Here is a 25615-nt window from a genome sequence, read left to right as displayed (position 1 = left end):
ACAAGAAAATTCTATTTAGAGGAAATGATTAAATAAATACACGGTTATTAGGTAACAGCTATTAAACATCTAGATAATTGTTTTTATTGTAATCAAAATGAAGAAAAGTATTAAATAGAGCAAGATAGGTGAATCGAAACGACACGTAGATTAAAAGATAAAACAAATCAACTGGTAATATTGGTAATATGTGCTTCAGTGGTAGCTGATACTGAGTAATATTTGATCATAAGTTTGGGCTGCACAATGGACAATTTTTGTGTCGTTAAGAAAACATTGCAGGCAACTGAAATGGTGGATTGAGCTTCTATTTGTGATCAACAAACAGGAAAGCTTCACGCATTTTGTCAATACCTTTACACCAGCACCGTATACAAAGTAGCAAAATATAGAAAAATAGCAAAATATTGTTAGTTATACATTACCATTATGCTAACCAGTTCCTTTGCAGGAAACTATGTATGTGTGTGTGAAAACAGAATGAGAGAAGAATACACATTTTAAAGAAGATGCTATAATGGGTTTTGGTCCGTTACTTGAACCCTCATTTTAGAAGGAAAATAAAAACAAAAGAATATGATAAATATGTCAAGGTTACAGGCACATAATAAACACAGGCAGAGAAAGAATGAAAGATCAGAGCACAAATCAGTGCTTACGAGAGATTAATGCAAGAGATTATTGAACAAGATAGAATATTAGAAAAATGATTGAAAGTTGTGAAATAGCCACAACGGTACCAAATATATGAAGAAGAAAAAAAGGTCTAAGTAAAAACTGCCTCTACAAGTTTTGAATTACACGAAAAATGGAAAAGAAATAAATGTTTACCGTTTTTGTAACAGAGTAAAAATCCATTTGCTCGAGCAGTAGCGGTGTTCACAAAATTAGTTTTTGACACTACACTTCTGACAGTCATCTGTTACAATATGAACTTTATTACAGTCATTCTGTGAAATCGTCAGTTTGGCCATATTTCTCTCGCATCTTCTTGCATTTCTGAATAATCATTTCTTCAAGAAATTCAGACCAGAAAACTTCAGGCGTCTGTGTTGCTTTGTTGAATACTCCAGCATTACCCACTGCATAAGATGCTTGTCTGATGCCTGCTGTAGTAGAACCAGCACCGTAGTAGTCTGCTGTAGTAGAACCAGAGGAAACGGCCCTGACGTCTGCTTGTCTAGAAGTCGACGGTTGTTCCTCTTCACGTGACGTGGAAGGCTGAGGAATAAAGACATTTCTCGTCACCACGTCGTCCTCGGTATTGCCACTTTCTCTCTCAAGTCCTTCATAATTAAACTCTACCTCCTCTAATGGTGATGACAATGGAGAGGAGGAAGAAGATTCATCGACAATGTAAGGTGGTGTAGATTGTCGCAATGTCAAGTTCGAGCGCTCTGTGCGGCTCATCTTAGGTAAGGACGATCCTTCTTCCTCCGGACACGACGAACCCGCCACTCTTGTACGTTTTTCAGGAGACAGTAATGTAGACCTCTCAGCATTAGCTGTCCTTTCTCTCTGCATGGCATCCCAGTCCCTTGGTGTGTCAGATTGGGTGTCCAATTCAAATCCGCTAAATGTTTCAGGTATACACCAATTTGTATAGTCTCCTGAATACGTATTTCCTCGCTGGTACATTCCCCATCTTTTAGGAGCAAGGATGGCCAGATCACTGATCATCGTTTGGTAATACTCTGGAAATGTTCTTTTGGTGCGATGGACGAGATGTATTGCATAACACACAGAGCTTTGCTTGGGTAACGGTTTTTCGTTCCAGTGAGGCTCAAGACTGAAATTAGAATCTGTCAGTCCTTCGAAAACATCAATGAAAGCGCCTTTCAGCCTCTGCTCAAGAGACTGATTATCTTTAATGAGTTTCTGGCAGAGACTAAGGAAGACACGCAGGAAGTCCTTAAAGAGTTCTTTAGCTCGGTACGCCATGATGTCTCTTGCCTCCACGGTAACAGAAAGGTCGACAGCAGCGGGTAGGTTCCAAGGCTCTCGTCGTGGCCGTTCACGAATATTGCAGAACACTCTCTTGGCGATTTCAGAATCTTTAAAAGTTGTCAGATGTGCACACACAGAGTCAATATCACTGCGAATACCAAAAGCCTCCCAACACTTTATAGCTTCAATATAACGTCTATTGTGGCTTGGTCTTGATTGTATTATCCTGCGTTGTTGCAGTCTGAAGGTAACTGGTGTCCACGGCGCACAGCGGAGGAAGGCTTCTTCACACGCCTTGATTGGCAGCTGGTAACTCATCTTCATGGAATTTTTGTAAAGTCCTGATACACAAATCTTTTATTTTCTTCGTTTTGTATAGATAAAATAGTTATCTTTCTCTAATGCCTTGCTGTTTGAACCTTTCTCTGTCTCTGCTCAGCGTGCAATGGGGACACGGGCGGAGCTCTCGGGGAAAGCGCAGCAAGCCGTGTGACGTCATCAAAAAAATGGACCAATCCATAAGAAGGATGTTTGCAGCAGTGCCCGCTGGTTTTCACATCAGTGGCTGTCATGAGGAGGCAGGCGTAGCCTAACTGCTTTTTTTTTAAATGTTTCGCGCTTGTTAGACGCTGTTTGTAGCGGGTGTCTGGGTGTCATAACAAATCACAATCCAGAAGTATTTCCATACGGGCCTGCGAGATTTGTGGGATGAAAAGACGCTAACAGATTTTTCAACACTTTTGTAAAAACAAAAGAAAGATAAGAAAATGCTAATTACTTGTTAGTACAAGTATTGTTTCATATAAAGGACAAGCATGGTCTACTGTAGATGGCGTTTGGGTGTGTTTGTGTGCGTGAAGAGTAGCAACGAATAAGTGTGTGAGTTTGAGTTTATAAAGAGTGTGTGTGTTTGTGTGGCGAGGGTTTGTACCACAAATTCCAGCTGTATAAACACACCACGGCGCTGTTTCCACATGCTTGGGGGCAATGACAAGATGAGGTTTATTGTCTTCTAAAAGACATTTGGCAACCTGGCAATCTGACAACTCGTCACACCATGTTGGTCAGCTCGTGAAATCTTTCTTTATTATAATTTAGTGTTTATAGTCCCTGCGTTTGAAGGTATGTAAATAATAATAATAACAACAAATAATTTTCAAAGCACATTTTCCCAAAGTTACAGTAAGCTCAGTGCGATATTTACAAACAAAAAGATATTCAACTACAAAAATGCATAAAGCACATTGGTACACAGACCAAGCATGTCGTAGAGAAGTACAGACATACTAACAGCCATGAATGTGTCAGAGACCTACACCAAGTACTACAGGACTGAACACCTGCGAGAGCGAAAGGGTGTGAATGATGGACGTTTTCGGAATGGGTGTCAGTTAGATGTTTAAAACAAAAACAAAGAGAGGTGTGATTGGAGAGAGAGTAAAGGGTGAGAGGAGGTATTAAGGTGACCAGATGTTTTGGGAACGAAAGCGGGATGCGTGCCGATGATGGTGTCGTCACCGACAAAGAACGCCGAAAAAGGAGGTGGTGGTGGTGGTTGGGGGGGGGGGAACATTTCCTCTGACTTTGCCGAGTAGTGATGCTTTCAACGGCAGATCTGTCCACGCCACTACAATATTCCATTTAAAATAGAAAAACGGTATTTAAAATTTAAATTAAAATATTCCTACCTTATCTCCCGCTCAGCCAACTCTGCGGACATGAGGGGAGGCGCTGTATAAATTATCGTGCTAATAATGGTCCGGCACCTTTGTCATTTTGCGAGGCTGTTGCTACGAAACCGTACTTCATAGACCGTGAATCTCCTTGTAAAGTTTCGGTCATTGCAAGATAGTGTCATAAATATTTTCACAAGGATTTCGTGAATTTTCCCTGTCAAAGTTGCACTTCACAATTAAAAGTCCTTTCAGTGTTTCCACCTTTCACTGTCTTTTCACTGGCGATGTTCTTATCGTCCCCGACATTAGTTCAGTCACTGATCCGTACTCAAAGAAAACGATTACTGGAAGTGAATTAAATATCGGGCAGCGGAAAACACGCGGGAGGACGAAATGCCTAGAGGTGATTGGAAACGTGCTGAGTAGGCTTGATGAGATGGCAGGGTATCTGATGTACCCGGACCAGTGGTTGTGAAGGGGCCTGGCCTTGGTCAGTGGATTGTTTTCCTTCTTCTTTTTCTTTTCTCTTACAGAAAGGTTTGAAGGAGGAACACCCGCATTACACCTGCAGTATACAATTTCCAGGCCGAAGGTAGGCGGGGTCATCGGGGTAGCGGGCCAGCTGTCTGAGGGCCGCTGGACACAATGTTTTATCGCGCATGAACCGTTTAGAAGAACGTTCGTGCATTGAGGTCTGTGAATTAATGTGCCACTTGGGGGACCTGCAAGCAAGTTGAAATCGACAGTAAAGAGGTGGATATGTTACTGATGTGTGGTCACAGTGTGAATGGAGAGGATGGGGCCCGCCACTGGCACTACAACCTCTAAGCCCGAAGTGAGATGTCAAAGGAACTTAATTGTTTCGTAGTTAGTTCACGAAACAGTGAAACTTTCTCTTCCCGTTTCTCCATCACCAATCAAACTACATTAGTCTACAACTGTATACCAGGGGTGGGCTTCACTTCGGCCTGTGGATGCCTTTGGATCGGCATCGTCTGCCAAAATGTAAAATGCACTTGTTTTCATTTTTTTTAAAAATCAGCCTAGGTTAATTTGCTAAGAATGTATTTTATCAAGTTTAATAGAGTTAGAAATCGGCAGTCTGTAGCATTCCAACACAGACAAAGTAAAAAGATAAAAAATAATAACAGACTGACATGTGTGATGGAGTGGTTAGAGCAGACCTGGGCAAAGGCCCAGGGCCGCCGAGAGCCAGCCCGGGCCCCGGGACAGACGACCTCTCCGGGCCCCTTGTACTTGTAATCGTAAATTATTTTCCCAGTATATAATATATGTTTACAATTCGAATCTCAATATCTACACTTCATTCAGTAACGAAATATAGACTGCAAACAGTAGGACAAGTGCACTAGGATCTACATCACTACTTGAACATAAAGTTGTTTACATGCGAGTGGTTAGTAAATGAGGACAAATGATGTTAAAGGATCAGACTTTAGCCCCCCGCTCCACAGACCCCCCCCCTCCCAGAGTAAGGACTGTTACGTCAGCAGCGATGTCAAAACCTCGACAGATGAGAAACACGGCTAGAGCCTAAAGACAGTACAACAATCATTTCCATCAGCCTATTGCAGGTGTGACAAAGATAGCTATTCGCCGTATATACAAGGAACGGTGTCTGGCATTACACAAATACAACAGTGTCAGCTCGAGTTATAGAGGTCCATACAATACCGGGGGCACCCATTGCCTTAAAATTACACGAGTGGTGATACCCGCTGACTACACTTCTCACGACAGGCCCCAGCACCCCGAAATTGTATTCTACAGACTTGAAACTCAACTTCTGCATGTGTAATGCTTGGGTGTTCTGTCCTTAGACCTTTCTTTAAAACAAAAAGAAAAGGAGAAGGAGAAAAAAAATCCACTGACCAAGGCCGGGCCCCCTTGACAGCCGCGGGCCCGGGTACACCAGACCTGTCCCCCCCTCTCGTCAGGCCTGCAAAGGCCTGCTCGCCTCCTGTCTCTGACCGGCCCGCCCGCTGGCCCGCCCGCCAGTATATATACTATAGATACAGTATTGGGTAAAACTGAGTTAACTATATTAGTCCGGCCCTCTCAAACCATCCCAATTTGTCATGCGGCCCCTTGGGAAAATTAATTGCCCACCCCTGGGTTAGCGGCTGCCTTCAAAGGAAAGTGAGCGACTTCAAGCAGCTTCACTTTACACAACAAAGTCGGCAGGTGAAAGCCATTGTGTACTCATTTGTTGTCCATTCCATTATCACTAGGTTTGGGATGTAGTCAGCTGTTGGCGTGGGTTGCCACTGGGAAGTAGGAGAACTCGGACAACTGTAACCAAAGAAGCTGACACCTTACGATGGACGAGCAGACGACCACCGGCGATGTACCAGCGGCGCGTGCAATGAGATGTCGGCCGGCAGGTCATCGTCGTCACGGGTCAAACACCGGAGCCCGCAGAGCGACGAAAAAGAAATAGGGATGAACAAGACACCGCTAAAACCAAAGGCGTGGATGAGAATCAGTTTACGGTATTTTTAAAGACATGCGGTGGCTGGCCAGCCGGTGCGCAAGTGAGCAAAGTGCGTGAGCGACTGAGGCTGAGAGATTTGTGTACAGACGTGTGTGTGTGTGTGTGGGGGGGGGGGGGGGGGGGGGAGGGGGAAGACTTATGTGCTCAATGTGTATTTTGGGGGATTTTTGTTTGTGTAGCTATGATATGCGCTTAGTGTCTAAGTAAGGTGACCAGACGTTTCGGGGGCGAAAGCGGGACACGTGCCGATAATGGTGTCGTCACCGTCAAAAAACGCCAAAAAAGTGATCTTTAAAGACAACCGGGACATTTGATGGACTTGCCAGAAAGCCAGAAAGCGGGACATTGGGCGTCCCGCCCGATATTCAGGCGGGACACGAGGTCAAAAGCGGGACGTCTGGTCACCTTAGTCTAAGACAATGTCAGGGAATTCTCTTTGTGTAGATAAGGTTTGGCGTCTGTCGGGGCTGACGACGCTGTTGTTGGAAGGGAGCAAGAGACGCTTGTGATTCTGTATGCATGGCCGTAGAGTGTGTTGCTGATGTACATCACTTTCTGCAGGCTCAATCACACACTCGATCAGTCAGAGTGAAAAGTTACCGCACAAGGGTCAACAGTCAGCAAACTGAGGACGGAGTGCCGTTGACCACCTGCATGTGACCAGACCGTTGGCCACGCCCCGACACCCCAGTCGCGAGGACGAACTGTCTTCCTGACAATAGCAGAGGGTGTGACACTGTGATTAGTCCGTCGCTGTCAACGGCGGGTGACTCAGGCAGTTGCCTGGGAGGCGGAATAACCTTTTGAACTGTGGTGACAGTTGCTGGGTGTGTGTGTCTGATTTTTTTTTTTTTGTGCGTGCGTGTTATGGTGGGGCTCCCCCTATTTGTTTTGTTTGGCCACCTGTATGAAAGGGGTTTTGGTTTCTTTTTCTTTCCGTTCTTCCATATTTTTTTAAATTTTAGTTATTTTTTTTTTCGTTGAGCTGGCGGTCGCACTATACCAGTGGTTCTCAAAGTGTGGTCCGCGGGCATAGGTCAGGTGGTCCGCGGCTGACAGTCATCATGTGTCAGCAAAGTGATGTTGAAAGTGATGCATTGCTCGCATTAACATTTTAATTACAAAGAACGAGGTATACGTAGTTTTATGTCAACTTATTACTATACTACTGTCACAGAGGTACATTTAGTTTTGAATTGTAATGAAGCAAGGGCGGCAATTTAAATATGAAATTCATAGTACACACTGATTTTTAGGCCTTGTTGGTCCGCCAAGGGTGAGAGGAGGTAAGGTGACCAGATGTTTTGGGAACGAAAGCGGGATGCGCGCCGATGATGGTGTCGTCACCGACAAAGAATGCCGAAAAAGGAGGTGGTGGTGGTGGTTGGGTGGGGGGGGGAACCTTTCCTCTGACTTTGCCGAGTAGTGATGCTTTCAACGGCAGGTCTGTCCACGCCACTACAGTATTCCATTTTAAAAAGAAAAACGGTTTTTTAAAATTTTAATATAAATATTGCTACCTTATCTTGTTTTCCATCATCTTTTTCTGGTCTGAAGAAGGAGCACCCATTCATTACACCTGTAGATGTTAAGTTTCAAGTCTGCAGTATACAATTTCCAGGCCGAAGGTAGGCGGGCCGTCGGGGTAGCGGACCAGGTGTCAGAGGGCCGCTGTACACACAATGATTTATCGCGCATGAACCGTTTAGATTCTAGAAGAACGTTCGTTCATTGAGGTCTGTGAATTAATGTGCCACATATGGGACCTGCAAGCATGTTGAAATTGACAGTAAAGAGGTGATATGTCACTGAATATGGCCACTCTGTGAATGGAGAGGATGGGGCCCGCCGCTTGCACTACATCCTCTAAGCCCTAAGTGAGATGTCAAAGGAGCTTGTTTCCTATAGTTACCTCACGACACAACGAAACTTTCTCTTCCCGTCTCTCCATCACCAAGCAAACTACATTAGTCTACAACTCTATACCAGGGGTGGGCTTCAGTTCGGCCTGTGGATGCCTTTGGATCGGCATCGTCTGCCAAAATATAAAATGTACTTGTTTTCTTTTTTTATATTTTTTTAACATCGGCCTAGGTTAATTTGCTAAAAATGTATTTTATCAAGTATAACAGAGTTAGAAGCCAGCAGTCCGTAGCATTCCAACACAGACAAAGTAAAAAGATAAAAAAAAAAAAAACTGACATGTCTGATGGAGTGGTTAGAGGCTGCCTTCAAGGTCATTATCGTCACGGGTCAAACACCGGAGCCCGCAGAGCGACGATAAAGAAATAGGGATCAACAAGACAACACCAAAACCAAAGGCGCCGATGCGAATCAGTGTACGGTATTTTTAAAGACAAGCAGGACATTGATGGACTTGCCACAAAGCGGGACATTTCATGAGCAGGCGGGACACGAGGTCTAAGGCGGGACTGTCTGGTCACCTTACCTCAGGGGGCTGAAGCGCGGGGCCCCTTCGAGAGCGGGGCCTGGGGGGGCCGCCCCATTTGCCACCCCCAAACGCCGCCGCTGTGGGTTACGACAGTATGGGTCTTGAATTTAACAACATCGTCAGTTGTGGAAGACTCGCACACTTGTGATGCAGCTCTACGAAATGTCAGCTGTTGAAAATGGCGGTCATGTCCCGTCAACCCCATGCGCCTGCGCACTGTGTGAAGTAAAGCTGCTTCCCATGCACGCAAATAACACTTACCCACTCTATCCACATGTAAGAATGTGACAAATGTCACGTGATTGATTTGTCATAACACAAAGTAAGAAATAACAAGAAACCGAGAGGAAGACGAAAAACTGAGTGAAGGACCGATAACTCTCGAGTCTTATCTCTATTTTACGCTGTAATAGTAATTATGTTTATTGGTAGTCTTTTCTTGATTGCTCTATTTTAGATAAGGTTTAAGGCAATTACAGCATCATGAAGAAAGGGACTTGGGAACATCTATCTGCGGTTAGGCTTTTCTCTAATCATCTCTCCCATTTTCTCGTCTTCTGATGTATCGTCGCCTCTTGTCCGTTATCGTAGTAAACACCAAAACGTGCTTACGTCACCGTCTGCACTTGGGCAGCGACGTTATCAGCCGCGTGGTGACTTGCTCGTCAGACCATCGAGAATACGATGCCGCACGTGCTGTATCCCGGCTAGCATCTGACGTACTTGACCTCAGTTCAAGGACTGACTCTGACCCGACTATATCTCAGGCATAATTACCTTCCACAACTGATTACACGGCCAGGGTAGTAGGTCTATATATAAACAGCTTGGGCAGCATTCGTTTTATAGAGGTTCAACCATTCGGGTTGTTCAGTTGAGAATCGAACCAAAGCCACCAGCAACTTTACGACATGGCAAATATTCCGGACGATGCTAAGTGTCAGTACAACTTTCTGGGCAAGTCGGGTCTCCGGGTGTCCAACATCTGCCTGGGTACCAATACATTTGGCGGAGTAAGTTGATTTTTATGATGCTTCTAACAACAATCCTCTCAGCATTACATAATATTATAGGGTAAATACGACGGTTGGCATATAGCACTGTATCGTCGCTGACAATCTATGCTAGGAAATAGTTGTGTATCACATTCATGCACTATATGTAAATATATAGAACTTTGTCTTGGAGTGAGGCTGCATGAAAGGAGTTTTCAGACCGACAGACCTGGCCAGTTGAATGAAGCGGCATCCCATGAGAACATCAAACGTTTTGTGGAATGGGGAGGCAACTTTTTCGACACAGCAAACGTGTATTCCAGGGGAGAATCGGAGAAAGTTCTCGGCACCTGGCTGAGTTCGTGAGTACCGCAATTTTCTCACATAATTCTTAATAAGCTCTCACGTGTTCCTGCCATAAATAAAATAATCAAGCAAGGACCTGGACCTGAACCAAATAATGAGAAATAAGAAAAGCAAAGAGGTCACCAAGAAAAGAAACAAACAGAACAACCCATCTAACACCTTCTAGCACTTGTTCTTCTTTTCCTCCCATAAACTTCAGGTTTCCACGTTTCCCCAGGTAATTCAACAAAGAATCAGCAACCCCTACCCCCCACCCAAAAAAAACAAAAACAAAAAAACAACAAAAAAAAAACCAAAAAAAAAAAACCAACAACAAAAATAAATAAATAAATAAATAAAAACCAAAGCACAAAACCTTGGAATGTGAGGGCAAAACAATTTGCGAAGCTTTGTCATTTTTGTTATCATCTCAGCGGTGTCGGTTTATAATCCATAATTTAAGTATCACTTTTAAAACAAACAATTCATTCAAATGATACGCCATTGACAGTTGCATAGTACAAAGTATTCAAAACAAAACTTCCACTTATTGTTGTTTTATTATTATTAGGCAGGAGCGAGACCGTTTCGTCATCGCCACCAAGGTGAGATCAACTATGGAGCCCGACAACCCCAACGGCGCCGGCGTTAGCAGAAAACACATCTCGAAAAGCATCGACGACAGTTTGAAGAGACTTCAGACTGATTACATCGACCTGTACCAGGTAGCCGGCAGTTTCACGTGTTTGACTAATTAGTTAGTTATGTAAATACGATTTTTCTACCTGTCAGACTGGTTACGTTACTGGACCTGTCTACACAACTAGTAATATTAGTAAAATGAGTTAATAGTCTAGCTAGCACATACATTTTCAGTAGCACTATGCTAGTTCTGAAGAGATTACCGAAATTCCTGTTCAGTTTTTTTTATGAATACTTCAGCTGCACTCGTGGGATGGCGCGGTGCCCCTGGAGGAGACACTTCTAACCCTCAACGACCTGGTCAGGTGTGGCAAGGTGCGCTACCTTGGGGTCAGCAACTATAACGGTTGGCAGCTACAGAAGATAACCGATCTGGCTGAGAAGATGGGACTTAACCCCTTCATATCCTTACAGGTGAGAAATCGGCAGCGTAAGGTAATTAAAGAATGAGAATGTAAGAACAGTAACACTATATTATTTCAGTATAGTTTCAATTTTTTTAAACTTTGAAAACTGTTATGAAAGTCTTTTGTTATGTTCAGCAACAATACAACCTGCTCAGCAGATTCTCAGAGCTGGAACCATTCCAGGTGTGTAAGGTGAACGGCATTGGTGTGTTGCCATACAGTCCGCTTAAAGGGTGAGTACAGGCAGAGCTCTGTCAAATATTGTGATGAGGTCTGTGTTCTTTTGATTTTCATATCATTTATATTCATAAATTACCCCACACACACATACACACAGACACAGACACACACACAATAAAACAAGCAGAGATAAAACATGAACGCAGGGTAATAGGTTTGTTAAATAACAATGTGAAAACATTTGTCAAGAATGTTGTTTCAAATTTGTTGACAAGGGATGACTTGATTATACACGTGTTGAATCAATTTGTGCAACAGAGGGTTTCTGGCGGGAAAAGTAAAAAAAGGTCAAGTTCCAGAAGAAGGTCGATTGAAGAGAATGGCTGAGCGGGATCAAAACCCAGCTGGTCGAGGTCAAGGACAGCCTGGCAGAGGTCAGATGCACAACCAGTACTCGATACTAACGAGTGAGGAGAAAAACTGGCAAATTCTGGAGGTCTTGGAGAGAATCGCCACTGCCAAAGGTACTCCACCTGTTCTTTCTGTGTAAAGCAATGGAACTTTCTCTGCACAATTCCACCGCTGTTCTCTCTGTCCATGTAAAATTATTGTGAGGGCTTGCTGGCTTTAAAAATATTCATTGAATAATGAATAATAAATACTTTTCTCTACAGTTTTGATGAACGATCATTCTACACCCTCCCCACCAAAACGCACACACGCACACATACACACACGCGCAGCTCAGTTTTGTTTGAAATTGTAAAGATGTAAATGTGGTAAAAGGATTTGACAAAAGCAGCTGATTTTCTGTGATAGCCACGAGCACTAAACATTGAAAACAATGCCTTTGAACAACATACATGAATGTGACATGATACAAGACTTCTACAGCGAAGTACTCCAACAAACTTTCATTGCCATCGGACAGCTGGTACCGAATTGCATAGCACCAAAACAAAACAAAAAAATCCCCCAAAACTTAAAATGTGAAGAAAATAATTTCCTAAGTCGTGTCATTGTTGATGTTATCGTCTTAGCGGTGTCGATAGTTCATTTCCTCTTGTTCTTTTACTTGTTTTCTCTCTCACACACACACAGAGATATCACATATGCGGAGAGTTTAGCATAGCAAGAGGAAAGAAATTCCTTTGCTGTGATTATTAAAACTAAAAAAAGTATAAGATTAAATAACAACAAATGTGTAAGATATAATGACTACCAGGTTATGATATCTAACAGCTAATGTTTTTATTTACCGACTTCTATGCTGCAGGCAAATCTATTGCCCAGGTGGCGCTGAGGTGGTTGCTGCAGAAACCAGTGGTGTCCTCAGTTATCATCGGTGCAACCAAAGTGTCACAGATAGACGACAACATGGTTGCTGCTGCTGGCTGGGAGCTGAGTCCCGTAGAGGTCTGTTTGTTTATTTGCTTCCGTCGCGAAGAAATTTGATTTCTTGTATTCTGTAACTGGGAACTTTGTTAACATGCGATGTCTGAGAAAATAATATTCGTCTTCTGCATATAAACTAGCATTAGAAAAAAAAAAATCCTCCCTACCTGACACTTTAAAAAAGAAATCTCTTTTGTCTACGTACATTTTTTTGAGTAGATTCTGAACAATTCCATCCCTGGTAGGTATCAGTTAAAGCTGTTTTATGTTCTCTTTCCAGATGTCAGAACTGGATAAAGTATCGGCACCAAGCCTACCCTACCCTTACGACAGGATCTTGAGGATGAACAGCTCACGCGTTAACCCCTGGAATCCTGCTGGCTACAAAGTGACGTCATAGCGTACAGCTCTTTCTATTGGTTCAGATGATTTCATTAACTGTGCTGATATTCAACTGCTTAAAATAAAGCGAGGGCTCTTCAGCATTTCAGTTTAATATTTAATTATCTGAACATTTTATGCAGTCGACCCTTATCAACCGAGTGTTCCTCGATAACAAATATTCCGAAATCCGGAAGCATATTTTAATTTTTCTGATTGAAATTATTTCGACCACGTTCGATGATATTCACATTCTCTAAATAACGTTTACACACTTTATTGCACACACACACATATCTCTAACAAATATCTCCAAATGTCAACACCAATTACTTTATAACAAACTACTCAATAAGATAGCATTTTAGGTTATTTTGGAAAATACCATGTCTTTTTTATTTATTCAGTCATATTTAGTGTTATGAGGGCTGGGAGCTTTATGGGTTTCTATTCATAATCGTATTTATTCATAATTCGATTGTTCAAATCTATGTTTCGAGTTTTGTAGCGGTTCTTATCGCGGAATTTAAAAGCCTCAGATCCTTGTCGTGGGAATTTTATTTGCATGTATTCTCATACCAAGGTTCAACTGCTTTCTAAACAGCTGTTATTATTACAATTGACAAAGGAGCTTATTATAATTTTAATCACAATATTCAGATAACATATATTTGATTGAATAGACTATTCACCGTTTTAGATAAAATATACTTAAAAAAATTATAACACGTGTTTGTTTTTTTTTCATAGTGTACGAATGTTCTTCATGCACATGGTTAAAATGTCTCACAGTAACCAGTAAAACTACAATAATGAAATTACCAAATATGTCATGCCATGTCATACCTTAAACTTCTGAGATTTTCGAAGCTTTATTATCTTGAATGTCATTGATATGTGACAATATTTAATGATAGTGTAAGAGCTGCAAACAATGGATGACACTGATGGTATCAAATATCTCCATTTTTTTCCCAAACAATTCTCACTTACGGAAGATTAAAACAGGACAATAGTTAGAAAACAGAACAGCTAAGTAGGATAAGTACTTGTTTCCTATCTTGAAACTCGCAGCACCAGTCTCGCGATCGATCAGTTCCATCAATAAACAAAATCCATCTAATACAATAAATATAGACATCGTCGTCAAACAATACTTGTTTAAAACTAGTTATCATGTTGTAACCTCTTGCACCTTATATACATCAATTTAAAACTTTGGTTGTGTTTCTTCTTATTTCTGTCTCCATTCTGTACATTTTGACAATAACATCCACAATTTTGTACTCAGACTCCAGAAAAGATGAACTGCAAAAATGGGAGGTAAATGTGTACAAACAATTTACAAAAATGAGTTTCTTCCCTTAGTTAACTAAAAGTGCATGATCTGAAAATGGTAAGTTTTGATATTCTCCCAGCTACTTGGCCACCACCTCTAGCTGAAGAAAGAAAACACAGGCAAAGACTAATATATTCTGTACACTGGACTGGTTGATGGTACTCCAGTCACGAACATCACCACGGACAACTGAGATCTCACCTCCTTACCGGTGTCATCATCATCGTACCTCTTTCACAGGGTGATGATTGCTTTCGGGTAGTTTGGATTACCTTCATCCCTAGTGCAAAATTGCCATCAGGTGCACACATTTTCTTATCATCAAATAAAAAAAACCCCCAAAAAACACAACAGCAACAATTAAAAACCCTAAAACGACAAAACAAAAGCAGCGACTAAAGACTCCTCCACCATAAGTGCAACGCTGTCTTTACCCTGTATCCTTGTTGTGCTATATTTTAAGACTGTTTAATAAAAATAAACCAGTGAACCATGGACAATATATGAAAGACAGGATAAAAAACTACTGATGTCTCATAAAAGACAAGCATAGAAAACTCAAAGAGGAATCGAGTGACATGAACTCAGAGCTTCATGAATCTTCAGAAGTCAAGATGTAGGGAAGCAGCCAACAGACAAAAGAAAAAAATAAATTAAATAAAAAATGACCGTGTTTTAAGTCTGCATATATATAATTGTACAACATTAACCTGTATCCAGTGTAAGACTGTGTCTATGTCTGTATCTGTGTAGTGCTGTGTTTTAACTCAGTAATTGTTGACAACAAATAATTATCTCGCTAGGAAAGTAAATATGTGTTGCTGCTTGGCGTGCGCGCGCAAACTTTGAAGAGATTTAAAAAGAAACCTTTGACTTTATTTATCTTTGAGTACATATTCAGTGCATAATCCCATGATGTTTTATTTTAAGTACATATACGGTGCATAGTTTATCTGTGTTCATGACATGCCTAGACCTGATTCAGGAATTTACTAGCCTGTTTATGGCTTTATATCACATATAAAAATAACTTATATTAAAGCTGCATATAAGATTATGGCCGATGATATGTGGATATAGTTTCCTGCCGCTACCGACATTGTATTACGAAAACCAAAAGTGATTTTTCTACCGAATAGCAGACAAAGAAGTAACAGTACCAGGAAAGTGAAGAATGTATAGAACACGTACCAGAAGTCACGTGATCAACACCCTACACCAGGGGTGGGCAATTAATTTTCTCAAGGGGCCGCATGAGAAACTGGGATGGTTCTAGAGGGCCGGACTAACATAGTTAACTCAGATTTACCCAATACTGTATATGTAGTATATATACTTGCGGGCGGGCCAGCGGGCGGGCCGGTCAGAGACAGGAGGCGGGCCGGCGTTTGCCCAGGTCTGTCCTAGACGCACTAAACTGCTGTGGGACTTCGTTGACATGCAGTGAACGGCATGTAGAACAAACCTGTTAAAATATTCACTGAACCAAGCGTGTGTTCGTGACTTCGCAAACAAACACGTGAGTGACGACGGATGTTGGTGTGTGTGCGCGCGCGCTTCTGTGTCCGGATAATTTGCGCATTATCTTGTTGCCCAAGGTCAGATAAAGGAACTCAAAATGTGGGTCAGTCCGGTATAAAAACATTGAGGTTGTTGATTATTCCTCAGTCGGCGAGGAGCAGACGATACAGAAACAACATGGCACTTACAAAATGCGACATCAACTTCCTGGGCAGGTCGGGGCTGCGGGTGTCCAACATTTGTCTCGGGGCCATGACATTTGGAGAAAGTAATGTGAGTGTTAATTAGCAGCGACTGTAATTGAGCTGTGAGTACGATTTGAGTTCGACTTACAGCAGTGAGTGTCAACTAGCTATGAGTAAGCAAATAAGCAATGAGTGTCAACTAGCTGTGAGTGTCAATTATGACTTTTTTCTCCTGTGCCACAAAGTGTGTCGAGTGTAACATCTTGTTGTCTTGTTTTGTTACAGTTCGGAACACCAGGACAGCTGGACGAACAGGGTGCACATGCACTCATGGATCGCTACGTACAATGGGGAGGCAACTTCATCGACACAGCCGACATCTATGGTCGCGGCAAGTCGGAGACGATTGTCGGTTCTTGGCTGGCAAAGTGAGTGAGTGTGAGTAGGCATGTAGAACGAGAGAAAAAGTAATATTTGGCTTCATCACGTGACTTACATCAGTACGCTCGCGTGAGAGAGCTTTTTAGGCCACCAATCAAGTCGGAGCGTAATATTTAGCCGAGAATGTAAACAGAAGTATTTTTGGTAAGCTAACAATAAAAATACAAATATTTTACACTTTTTGTTTTAGACAGAAGCGTGAAGATGTTGTCATTGCGACCAAAGTGCGCTTTCCCATAGATGTCACGCGTCCTAATAGTGGAGGGCTGAGTCGTCGTCACATCACTGCCTCTATCGAAGGCAGCCTCCGCCGACTGCAGACTGACTACGTGGACCTGTATCAGGTAACAACAACATCTGCTGAGCTTCAGCGAGGGTAACGCGAGGTGTAACTTTATACTGAGGACCAGTCATCTTGCTGACGTCACAACATTTCCAGTGTTAATCCAATGTACTGTAGGAAGGGAGAACATTCATAGAAAATTTTTGTTCCAAGGCATTTGAGCGTTTATGCCACATTTGTGGGTTCGTAAAAATATTTTGCGATCCTATAATATTTATAAAGTCTCACTATCTCACTTCCTTTTAAAACTACCCAAGCCTATATCTTGCTTATATACATATATAGAGAAATATACCGTCATGCTGTATATATCATTTCTGTGTCTCTCTTTATAACTTTCTCATTCACTACCATATCTGAGTAACAGTAGTAGGATTTTGCTGATGGTAGAATCTATTCATATTGTTTGAAATGTAAACTTTCCTGTGATGTCCTGCAATAGGAACCATGTCAAGTAATAGTGAAACTGGATATGTATATCAGTTGTCGAGTTACAGCTTATATCTGTGCGATGCCCCGTGTAGCAAGAATCTGTATGACACTAGCTTTCTCTCTCAGATCCACGCTTGGGATGATGCTGTTCCACTGGAGGAGACCCTGAGTGCGCTGAGTGACTTGGTCAGGTGTGGCAAGGTGCGCTACCTGGGGGCCAGCAATGTCACCGGCTGGCAGCTGCAGAAGATCGTGGACATGTCGAGAGAAATGGGCCTCTCACCTTTCATCTCTCTCCAGGTGAGCAAGAACTAGTTAACATGAATCTGCCAGGTGTCATCGTCACTTTCCTTCGCCTTTTGTTCTCACTGTCATCAACATTCAAGTGCATATATCGCATCTGTATAATTCGATGAATTATTTCGAGTCTTACGCCTGCGAGTACTTGCTGAGTGTAGTAAATATTTTGAGTCACCTAATTTTTTCAGCACACCCTGTAAATATCTAAAATTCTGGTTAAAGGACACTTATGAAGTAGTAGTTATTTGTTCTGATTTTGTTTGTAACAGCAACAGTACAACCTCCTTAGTCGCCTGTCAGAGTTGGAGCCATTCCAGGTGTGTAAGACTAACGGTATTGGAGTTCTTCCATGGAGTCCACTCAAGGCGTAAGTAGTCTTCACATTCTGACTCATCCTATTTTAAAAAGCTACAATGTTTAACACAGAGGTGAAAGACCTGTTACAAATATTCGTGGTCTTAAAATAAGGAGCGAGGACAGAAGGCAGGAAACGAAGTTCAAACGGACTGTTTTTGTTTGCAAGCGGTTTCCTGGCTGGCAAGGTCAAGAAGGGGGACATGCCGAAAGATGGTCGCCTGGAGTACGCGGCTTATGACCCGCAAAATAAGTTTCCAGGGTCACATCCATCCTGGGAGAAACTGGACAAAGAGCAGCACTGGCGCATATTGGAAACTGTAGAGAAGATCGCACAGACCAGGGGTGAGTGGATTAATCGACTGGTGGGGAAGAAGGGATTTGGTGCGATAATCTGTAAGGAAGGAAACCGTTGCGTGTACTGTCCAGTTGGAGGGGATTTATTTTAATAATGTATTATTTTTGCCTGTACGTGGTCGCCCATCCACATGTCACTTCTGAACACAGACAGAGAGATCAGAAGCACAAACTGCTGCAGGCACTCTCTTTCTCCCTCTCTCTATCTCATTTCCAAGTATCAATATCGACACTCAATGAATAATGGAAGTACAGTTCCACAAACTCATGGGTGTTACCATCGACAATAAATTAATGTGTTCCTGACACTTCTCTGCCATAAGCAAACGTATCTCCAAGAAAGTCTACCAGCTGTCAAGAATCAAACATTTTCTAGACCCTCACACAAGAAAACTCACTGTACTACTCACATTCAGTCGAGTAGCATCTCAGTCTGGAGTATGAGATAGTCCCTCAACTACGGCTCTACACTATACAGTGACAATGTTGTCGACATATGCATCATCTGCACCTGTTTGCAGGGAAGACAATGGCGCAGGTGTCGCTGCGGTGGCTGGTGCAGAAGTCAGTTGTCTCGTCCGTCATCATCGGGGCCACCAAGATGACGCAGCTGGATGACAACATGGCCGCCTCCAGTGGCTGGCAGCTGAGCGAAGAGGAGGTAATGTGACACACAATTATATCACGTATTTCCCTAGAACTGACGTTTTCTCAGTTAATTATTTGCTTTCGCTAGTCACCTGCACTCCCCAGATTGTCTCCGAAACTGTAAATACTTGTGTCACAGTTTCTTGTTGTGACTTTCCTCTCCCTTCCACTGTCACTGTCTCTATGAATACTCTTGCTTCCTTGCTTTTAAAATGTATAGTCTTAGTTATCATTGGTTCAAAGTTATGTTCAGTTGTGATCTGCTCGTATTTCTTTCAAAATTTTCTTCTTAAAATTGTTCTTTCATACAGGTCGGATATAATGACCTGTTTGAACATTTACTGACCAACATCTTCTAAAAGAATCTTTACATTGTGCGATGTCAGGGTGGTGAAGGTAACAACTTGGATTTTTCTGTTGTCAGATGTCGCAGCTGGACGAAGTGTCCAAACCGGAGTTGGGATACCCGTATGACGTCATCTGGCGGGCCAACAAAGACCGAGTTAACCCCTGGAACCCTGCAGTTTATGTTTGACCTCATAGGCTTGACGTGGATTGGTGGACTCATACCCTCGCAATTACCTATTAAAGCTTTTCTGAGGTCATTTTTATTGCGTATGCGGGATTTATTCAAAAAATACCCAGAAATGTAGATTTTGTTTTTATTAATCAACGTCAATGGCTGCAAAGTTAACTAAAAATTTGTTCACAATGGTTAAAAGTGGTTTACTGACTTGTTATTTCAGTCGCTTTTCTAACATCCTTCTCGCGATCTTTAATAACATTTTATAACGATATTATTGAATTAAATATTTATAATATTAACTTGCCGACAATGATAAAATTGTGTGATTTATTGCTAGACTGTACACTGAAGCTATTTATGTAAAAGAAACCTAAAAGTAGACAAAGAAGAATGCACGAACAAGATTATAGAAAAATTCATATTTCAGTATTGTTCAGTTGTATGTGAACGCTTGCCTGGTCTTCAAAACTGACAATCAAACTGTTTAAAAATGTTCTTATTTTCTGGTCCAATTATTTTCCTTCATTAAAAAAGCTAATTCAAAAAGTCAGCAGACTAGCTTCTTAAGCACACTATATACACTAAAACAAAATTCCTTTAGTGTTTTCTTTACATAAAAACTCCTCTTACTGTAACATAAGCTCAAAATAAATCTTACATAAACTAGATATTTTCTTGCTCATCATCTTGATATGATGGCTGAGAATGAGATCATAATACTCATAATGCGTATCAATAATATATTAATTAATAATGATAATATTAACAATAATTAATACTATGAATTATATAAATTAGCATTAATTTAAAAATCACATTTAAGTTTTATGTTTCAAAACTTATAGCACAGCCTTGTGGTCTTAAGAGTGTGGCGTGGCATTAAAAGCCTCGGTTTGTTATAGTGGACATTTATTTACGAGTTGTTTTCATACCGATGTTTAACTCCTTTACAGGCAGCGGGGCTACAATAAAAAATAAAACATACATTGAAAGATTATAGAACATCTTCGCTTTATCTCTTAGACTGAACGTGATTTTTTACGGTGTCCTATTTTAAATGTTTGCCATTAATATTTCTCGTGTCTCTTCGCCACGAAATACCACCGGAATATGTTTTTGTGATGCACTATGCTCTCTATTTCCAGTGATTTTCACTGAGCGCTAGGTGAGCCTTTAAATTACTTATAAAGTGATTACTTGAGCAAGACATCATCTACCTGTGTTCCTTTTACACGCCTCGACCTGTTTCAGAAGACTTTACCAGACAACTGATGACTCATAATAGCAAAACTATAAAACATCGCTTTTAAAACTGCAAATAAAAGTATGACACGTATAGATGTAAATCCTGCTGCCATCGGCATTGTTCATACGAAAAACAAAGGGATACTTCTACTGAATAGAAGACAGAGCAGAATATTACAGCAAAATGATGAATATTTGGGAAGAACACGTACCAGAAACAAAGAGATCAACCGTCTGTAGAAACCAAACTGCTGTTTGACTTTGCCAACGAGCGAAGGACGGTGACCTCAACTAAGTTGTAAAAATACTTCTCTGACCCAGGTGAGTGTGTGTGACCTAGCAAAGGAACAGGTGAGAGACAAAGGATTTGTTGGAAGTGTTGCCCAAGATAAAAAAAAAAAACAAAACAAAAACGGAAAACAAAAACGGAAAACAAAAACTTTATCAGTTCGTTATAAAAACACGGAGGTTGCAGCTGTACCTTAGAGGCGTTTGTGTCATCATTTTCATCACCATATTCAAGCATTAATCTGATTGGACTATTGACGTTCTTAAATAACAATATGCATTACAAATTGTCAGCATGGTTGTTTTATGTCATAGTGTCCGCTTGTTTATTCCACAAGCTTTATGTCTTCCAGTAATAATTAAAAATACAGTAATGAAGCTACCAAAAACTTCACAACATAACATACATCAAACTGCTGAGATTTTCCAATCTTTATATCTGGAATGTGATTTATGTGTGGCGATATGCAAATATAGAATAGACCAAGGTTTGCAGACATCGGATGATACTCCTGATAGCAAACAGAATTTTTCCGAAAAAAATTCTGACTTACACAAATTTCAAAGCACTGGACAGCGAAGGAGGATAAATATTTGTCTTTCTGTAACCTTGAAACTCGCAACACTAGTCTCGAGATCGATGGGTGGCACTAATAAGCAATATATAATTAAATATAATACAATGCATAAAAATCGTCTAAAATATTTGTCTTTTTAACACCTTTTACACCTGATACATAGCATAATCAAGCATTGCTTGCGTTTCTTTTTAATTTTGTCTCCATTGTGTACCTTTTGACAATAACATCCACAATTTGTAGTCAGACTGGCATAACCTTGCAGTAGTCATTATCATAAAGCACCTGTACAGTGCACACTCTCATCTGTGTTATCTTAAAGTACTTACACAGTGCATACTTTAGTAGTACGTGGACATCTATGTCTGGGCCTGTTTCAGAACCTGTTTACCAGTCTTTTTATTGCTTATATCACACACACACACATCAGCTATTAAGACTACAAATAAAAGCAAAGAACAACTCAGCTGTTAAAATATTTACTGACGGAGCACGTGGGAGAGAAAGGATGTATAAGAGTGCGTGCGTGCGTGCGTGCTAGTAGCGTGTCCGCGTGCGTCTGTGTCCGGATAAGTTGAGAATTATCTTATCAGCAGTGAGATAGCTAAATACTGCCCAAGGTGAGAAAGCGGAACAGCAAACCTGGATGAAGACGATATAAAAACACGGAGGTTGCTGCTATTCCTCAGTCGGACAGTCGGCGGCGAGCAGACAAGACAAACCGTCAGTCAACATGGCCGACATCGCCACGCAGTCAAAATGCGACATCAACTTCCTGGGCAGGTCTGGTCTGCGGGTGTCCAACATTTGTCTCGGGGCCATGACATTTGGAGAACACGTTGTGAGTGGACATTAGCAGCGACTGTCATTTAGTTGTAAATAATATTTAAGTATAATATTTTCTGGCAGTGAGTGTGACCAGGGGTGTAAATGATCTCTGAGTGCAAATAAGTAGTAAGTGTCAATTATGACTTTTCTCTCCTGTGCCACAAAGTGTGTCGAGTGTAGCCGCTTGTTGTCTTGTTTTGTTACAGTTCGGAACACCAGGACAGCTGGACGAACAGGGTGCACATGCACTCATGGATCGCTACGTACAATGGGGAGGCAACTTCATCGACACAGCCGACATCTATGGTCGCGGCAAGTCGGAGACGATTGTCGGTTCTTGGCTGGCAAAGTGAGTGAGTGTGAGTAGGCATGTAGAACGAGAGAGAAATGAGTGGCTTTATCACGTGACTTACATCAGTGCGTCTGTGTCTGTGTGAGAGAGAGCACGCGCTGGAGCTTTAGTTCAGACCATTAATCAAGCTGCAACATAATATTTACCATTTCCAGTCAGCTAGAAATATTCTACTTTTTTTTAAAGACAGAAGCGTGAAGATGTTGTCGTTGCGACCAAAGTGCGCATGCCCATAGATGTCACGTGTCCTAATAGTGGAGGGCTGAGTCGTCGTCACATCACTGCGTCTATCGAAGGCAGCCTCCGCCGACTGCAGACTGACTACGTGGACCTGTATCAGGTAAGTCAACATCTGCTGAACTTCAGCGAGGGTAACGCGAGGTGTAACTTTATACTGAGGACCAGTCATCTTGCTAATGTCACAAACTTGCCAGCGGTGAGCTCCCATGATTACACTGTAGGAAGGGAGGATATTTATAGAACACTTAGCTGTTACATGAGCATTCATGTCACATTCTGCAATTTATATAATTATTTTATCCTCTTGCTATATATATATTCTTGCTTTCCTGCTGCATTATTTAACTCCCCATATCTGGATTATATATATATAGTGTATGCACCTCGCTTATCTCCCCTTCTCATTCAATAGTATATATCAGTATCAAAAGTAAGATTTGCAAACGGTAGGATTTTCCTCATTTTTTCCCTTTTGTTTGTTTAAATATCTTAATACTCTTTAGAAGGTAGAAGAATAATAAAAATCTGAAATCTTGAAAATGGAAAGTTTCCTATAATAGCATGTTGCGGTTGATTACTGTTTACGTGTTTGATATTCGTGGAGTGAAAATAATTTTTTTTGACTAATTTTGTACTGTACGGATTTCACAGCAAAAATTCTCAGAGTGAGACAGTGTAGTTAACTAAAATAAAAATCCAGATAGAAAACAGCTGGAATCTGTGAAGTGCCACGTGTAGCAAGAATCTGTATGACACCAGTTTTCCCTCCCAGATCCATTGTTGGGATGATGGCGCACCGCTGGAGGAGACCCTGAGTGCGCTGAGTGACTTGGTCAGGTGTGGCAAGGTGCGCTACCTGGGGGCCAGCAATGTCAACGGCTGGCAGCTGCAGAAGATCGTGGACCTGTCGCGAGAAATGGACCTCTCACCTTTTATCTCTCTACAGGTGTGTAAGAACTAGTTGACATCAACCTTCCAGGTGTCATCATCGCTTGTTTGTTATTACCTTGACTGTCATCAACCTCGTAGATTGACTTCTAGTACACACATGACCTCTACGTACTTAGCTGACCTATTCCTCGCATTATGTTTACAAACATTCACTTAGTGCAGTCTGTATTTTATGTCCCGAAAGTTTTCTTTTCTCGCGTTCCGTAAAAGCATGAAATGTTGATATAGTTTAATCAATACCAATGTAATAACTTAATTTTCTGATTTTTTACTTTGTAACAGCAACAGTACAGCCTCATTAGCCGCCTGTCAGAGTTGGAGCCATTTCAGGTGTGTAGGGCTAATGGTATTGGAGTTCTTCCTTGGAGTCCACTCAAGGCGTAAGTAGTCTTTATATTTTGACAACAACAACAATAATAGTAATCATAATAAATTATTATTATTAAAAAGCAACATTTTTAAAGTAGACTTGAAACAAGAGTTATAAGTATTTGTCGAGTCTGAAGATGCGAAAGCAGAAGTTGGGACACGTTGGTCAGACGGATTGTTGTTGTTTACTAGCGGTTTCCTGGCTGGCAAGATCAAGAAGGGGGATATGCCCACGGAGGGTCGCTTGCAGTACTCGGCTGGTGACACTGAGAATAAGCTTTCACCGTCACATCCATCCTGGGAAAAACTGAACAAAGAGCAACACTGGCGCATACTGGAAACTGTAGAGAAGATCGCGCAGACCAGGGGTGAGTCCTGTAACTAATTCGTGGGTCAGTGCGTTCGCGAGCACACACACACACACGCACGCATGCACACGCACACACACACACATACAGACCATTATGCATGCACACATTGAGCAAGCATCTCAGTCTCAAAACTGTCGGGGATGCTTTACTGTGGTCTACACTATACAGTGACAATGTTGTCGACATGTGCAACATCTGCACCTGTTTGCAGGAAAGACGATGGCGCAGGTGTCGCTGCGGTGGCTCGTGCAGAAGTCAGTTGTCTCTTCGGTCATCATCGGGGCCACCAAGATGACGCAGCTGGATGACAACATGGCCGCCGCTAGTGGCTGGCAGCTGAGCGAAGAGGAGGTAATGTGACACAATTATACCGCGCATTTCCCTAGAACTGCTGACATTTTTATTTGCTTTTGCCAGTCACCTGCTCTCTCCAGGTTGTCTCTGGAACAATATAATCATCCTGTTTGAACATTTATTGAGAAATATCTTTTAAAAGAATTTTTATGTAGTGCGAAGTCATGGGGTGAAGGTAACAACTGTGATTTTTTCTATGTCAGATGTCGCAGCTGGACGAAGTGTCCAAACCGGAGTTGGAATACCCTTATGACGTCATCTGGCGGGCCAACAAAACCCGAGTTAACCCCTGGAACCCTGCAGTTTATGTTTGAACTCATTGCCTTACACTGGTGGACTCAAACCCTCACGATAATCTAATATACAAGTCCAGCTTTTCTTACACAATTCTTATGTCAATGCTACATTTATTAAGGAAAATACCGATTCAAGTAGAAATGTTTTTACTGATCAACGTAATGGCTGCGTAGTTAACTAGTAATTTATGCTCAATGGTTTTAACTGCTTTACTGACTTGTTATTTCAGTCGCTTTTATAAAATACATTTTGTGATATTTAACAAGGAAGAAAGGTCATAAACTGTAATATTTTCTACAGT

General features: G+C 41.6%; 3 protein-coding genes across 4 annotated transcripts; all 3 read left to right on the top strand.

The window, feature by feature from the left end:
* The first annotated feature begins 9077 nt into the window (after window positions 1–9077).
* LOC112576328 (uncharacterized oxidoreductase YajO-like) lies at window positions 9078–13705 on the top strand. Its single transcript, XM_025258687.1, has 8 exons — window positions 9078–9603; window positions 9805–9947; window positions 10502–10655; window positions 10873–11046; window positions 11175–11272; window positions 11538–11743; window positions 12496–12635; window positions 12895–13705. The coding sequence occupies exons 1-8, from the start codon at window positions 9502–9504 to the stop codon at window positions 13012–13014; spliced, it is 1137 nt and encodes a 378-aa protein (XP_025114472.1). The 5' UTR covers window positions 9078–9501; the 3' UTR covers window positions 13015–13705.
* Window positions 13706–15834: 2129 nt separating this feature from the next.
* On the top strand, window positions 15835–20438 carry LOC112575939 (uncharacterized oxidoreductase YajO-like). Of its 2 annotated transcripts, XM_025258087.1 has the most exons (9): window positions 15835–15853; window positions 16003–16128; window positions 16326–16468; window positions 16672–16825; window positions 17383–17556; window positions 17826–17923; window positions 18080–18255; window positions 18789–18928; window positions 19340–20438. In XM_025258087.1, the coding sequence occupies exons 2-9, from the start codon at window positions 16033–16035 to the stop codon at window positions 19448–19450; spliced, it is 1092 nt and encodes a 363-aa protein (XP_025113872.1). In that variant the 5' UTR covers window positions 15835–15853; window positions 16003–16032; the 3' UTR covers window positions 19451–20438. The 2 variants fall into 2 exon arrangements, with proteins under 2 accessions (XP_025113872.1, XP_025113871.1); XM_025258086.1 differs by lacking the exon at window positions 15835–15853 and having other exon boundaries at window positions 15927–16128.
* A 1748-nt stretch (window positions 20439–22186) lies between these two features.
* Window positions 22187–25448, top strand: LOC112575940 (uncharacterized oxidoreductase YajO-like). Its single transcript, XM_025258088.1, has 8 exons — window positions 22187–22393; window positions 22587–22729; window positions 22919–23072; window positions 23745–23918; window positions 24206–24303; window positions 24485–24660; window positions 24875–25014; window positions 25221–25448. Exons 1-8 carry the CDS (start codon window positions 22286–22288, stop codon window positions 25329–25331), a joined length of 1104 nt encoding a protein of 367 aa, XP_025113873.1. The 5' UTR covers window positions 22187–22285; the 3' UTR covers window positions 25332–25448.
* Window positions 25449–25615: the final 167 nt, after the last annotated feature.

This window comes from Pomacea canaliculata, linkage group LG11, assembly GCF_003073045.1.
Source record: "Pomacea canaliculata isolate SZHN2017 linkage group LG11, ASM307304v1, whole genome shotgun sequence".
NCBI classification, from domain to species: Eukaryota; Metazoa; Mollusca; class Gastropoda; order Architaenioglossa; family Ampullariidae; genus Pomacea; species Pomacea canaliculata.
This window is presented reverse-complemented; position numbering and strand designations above follow the sequence as displayed.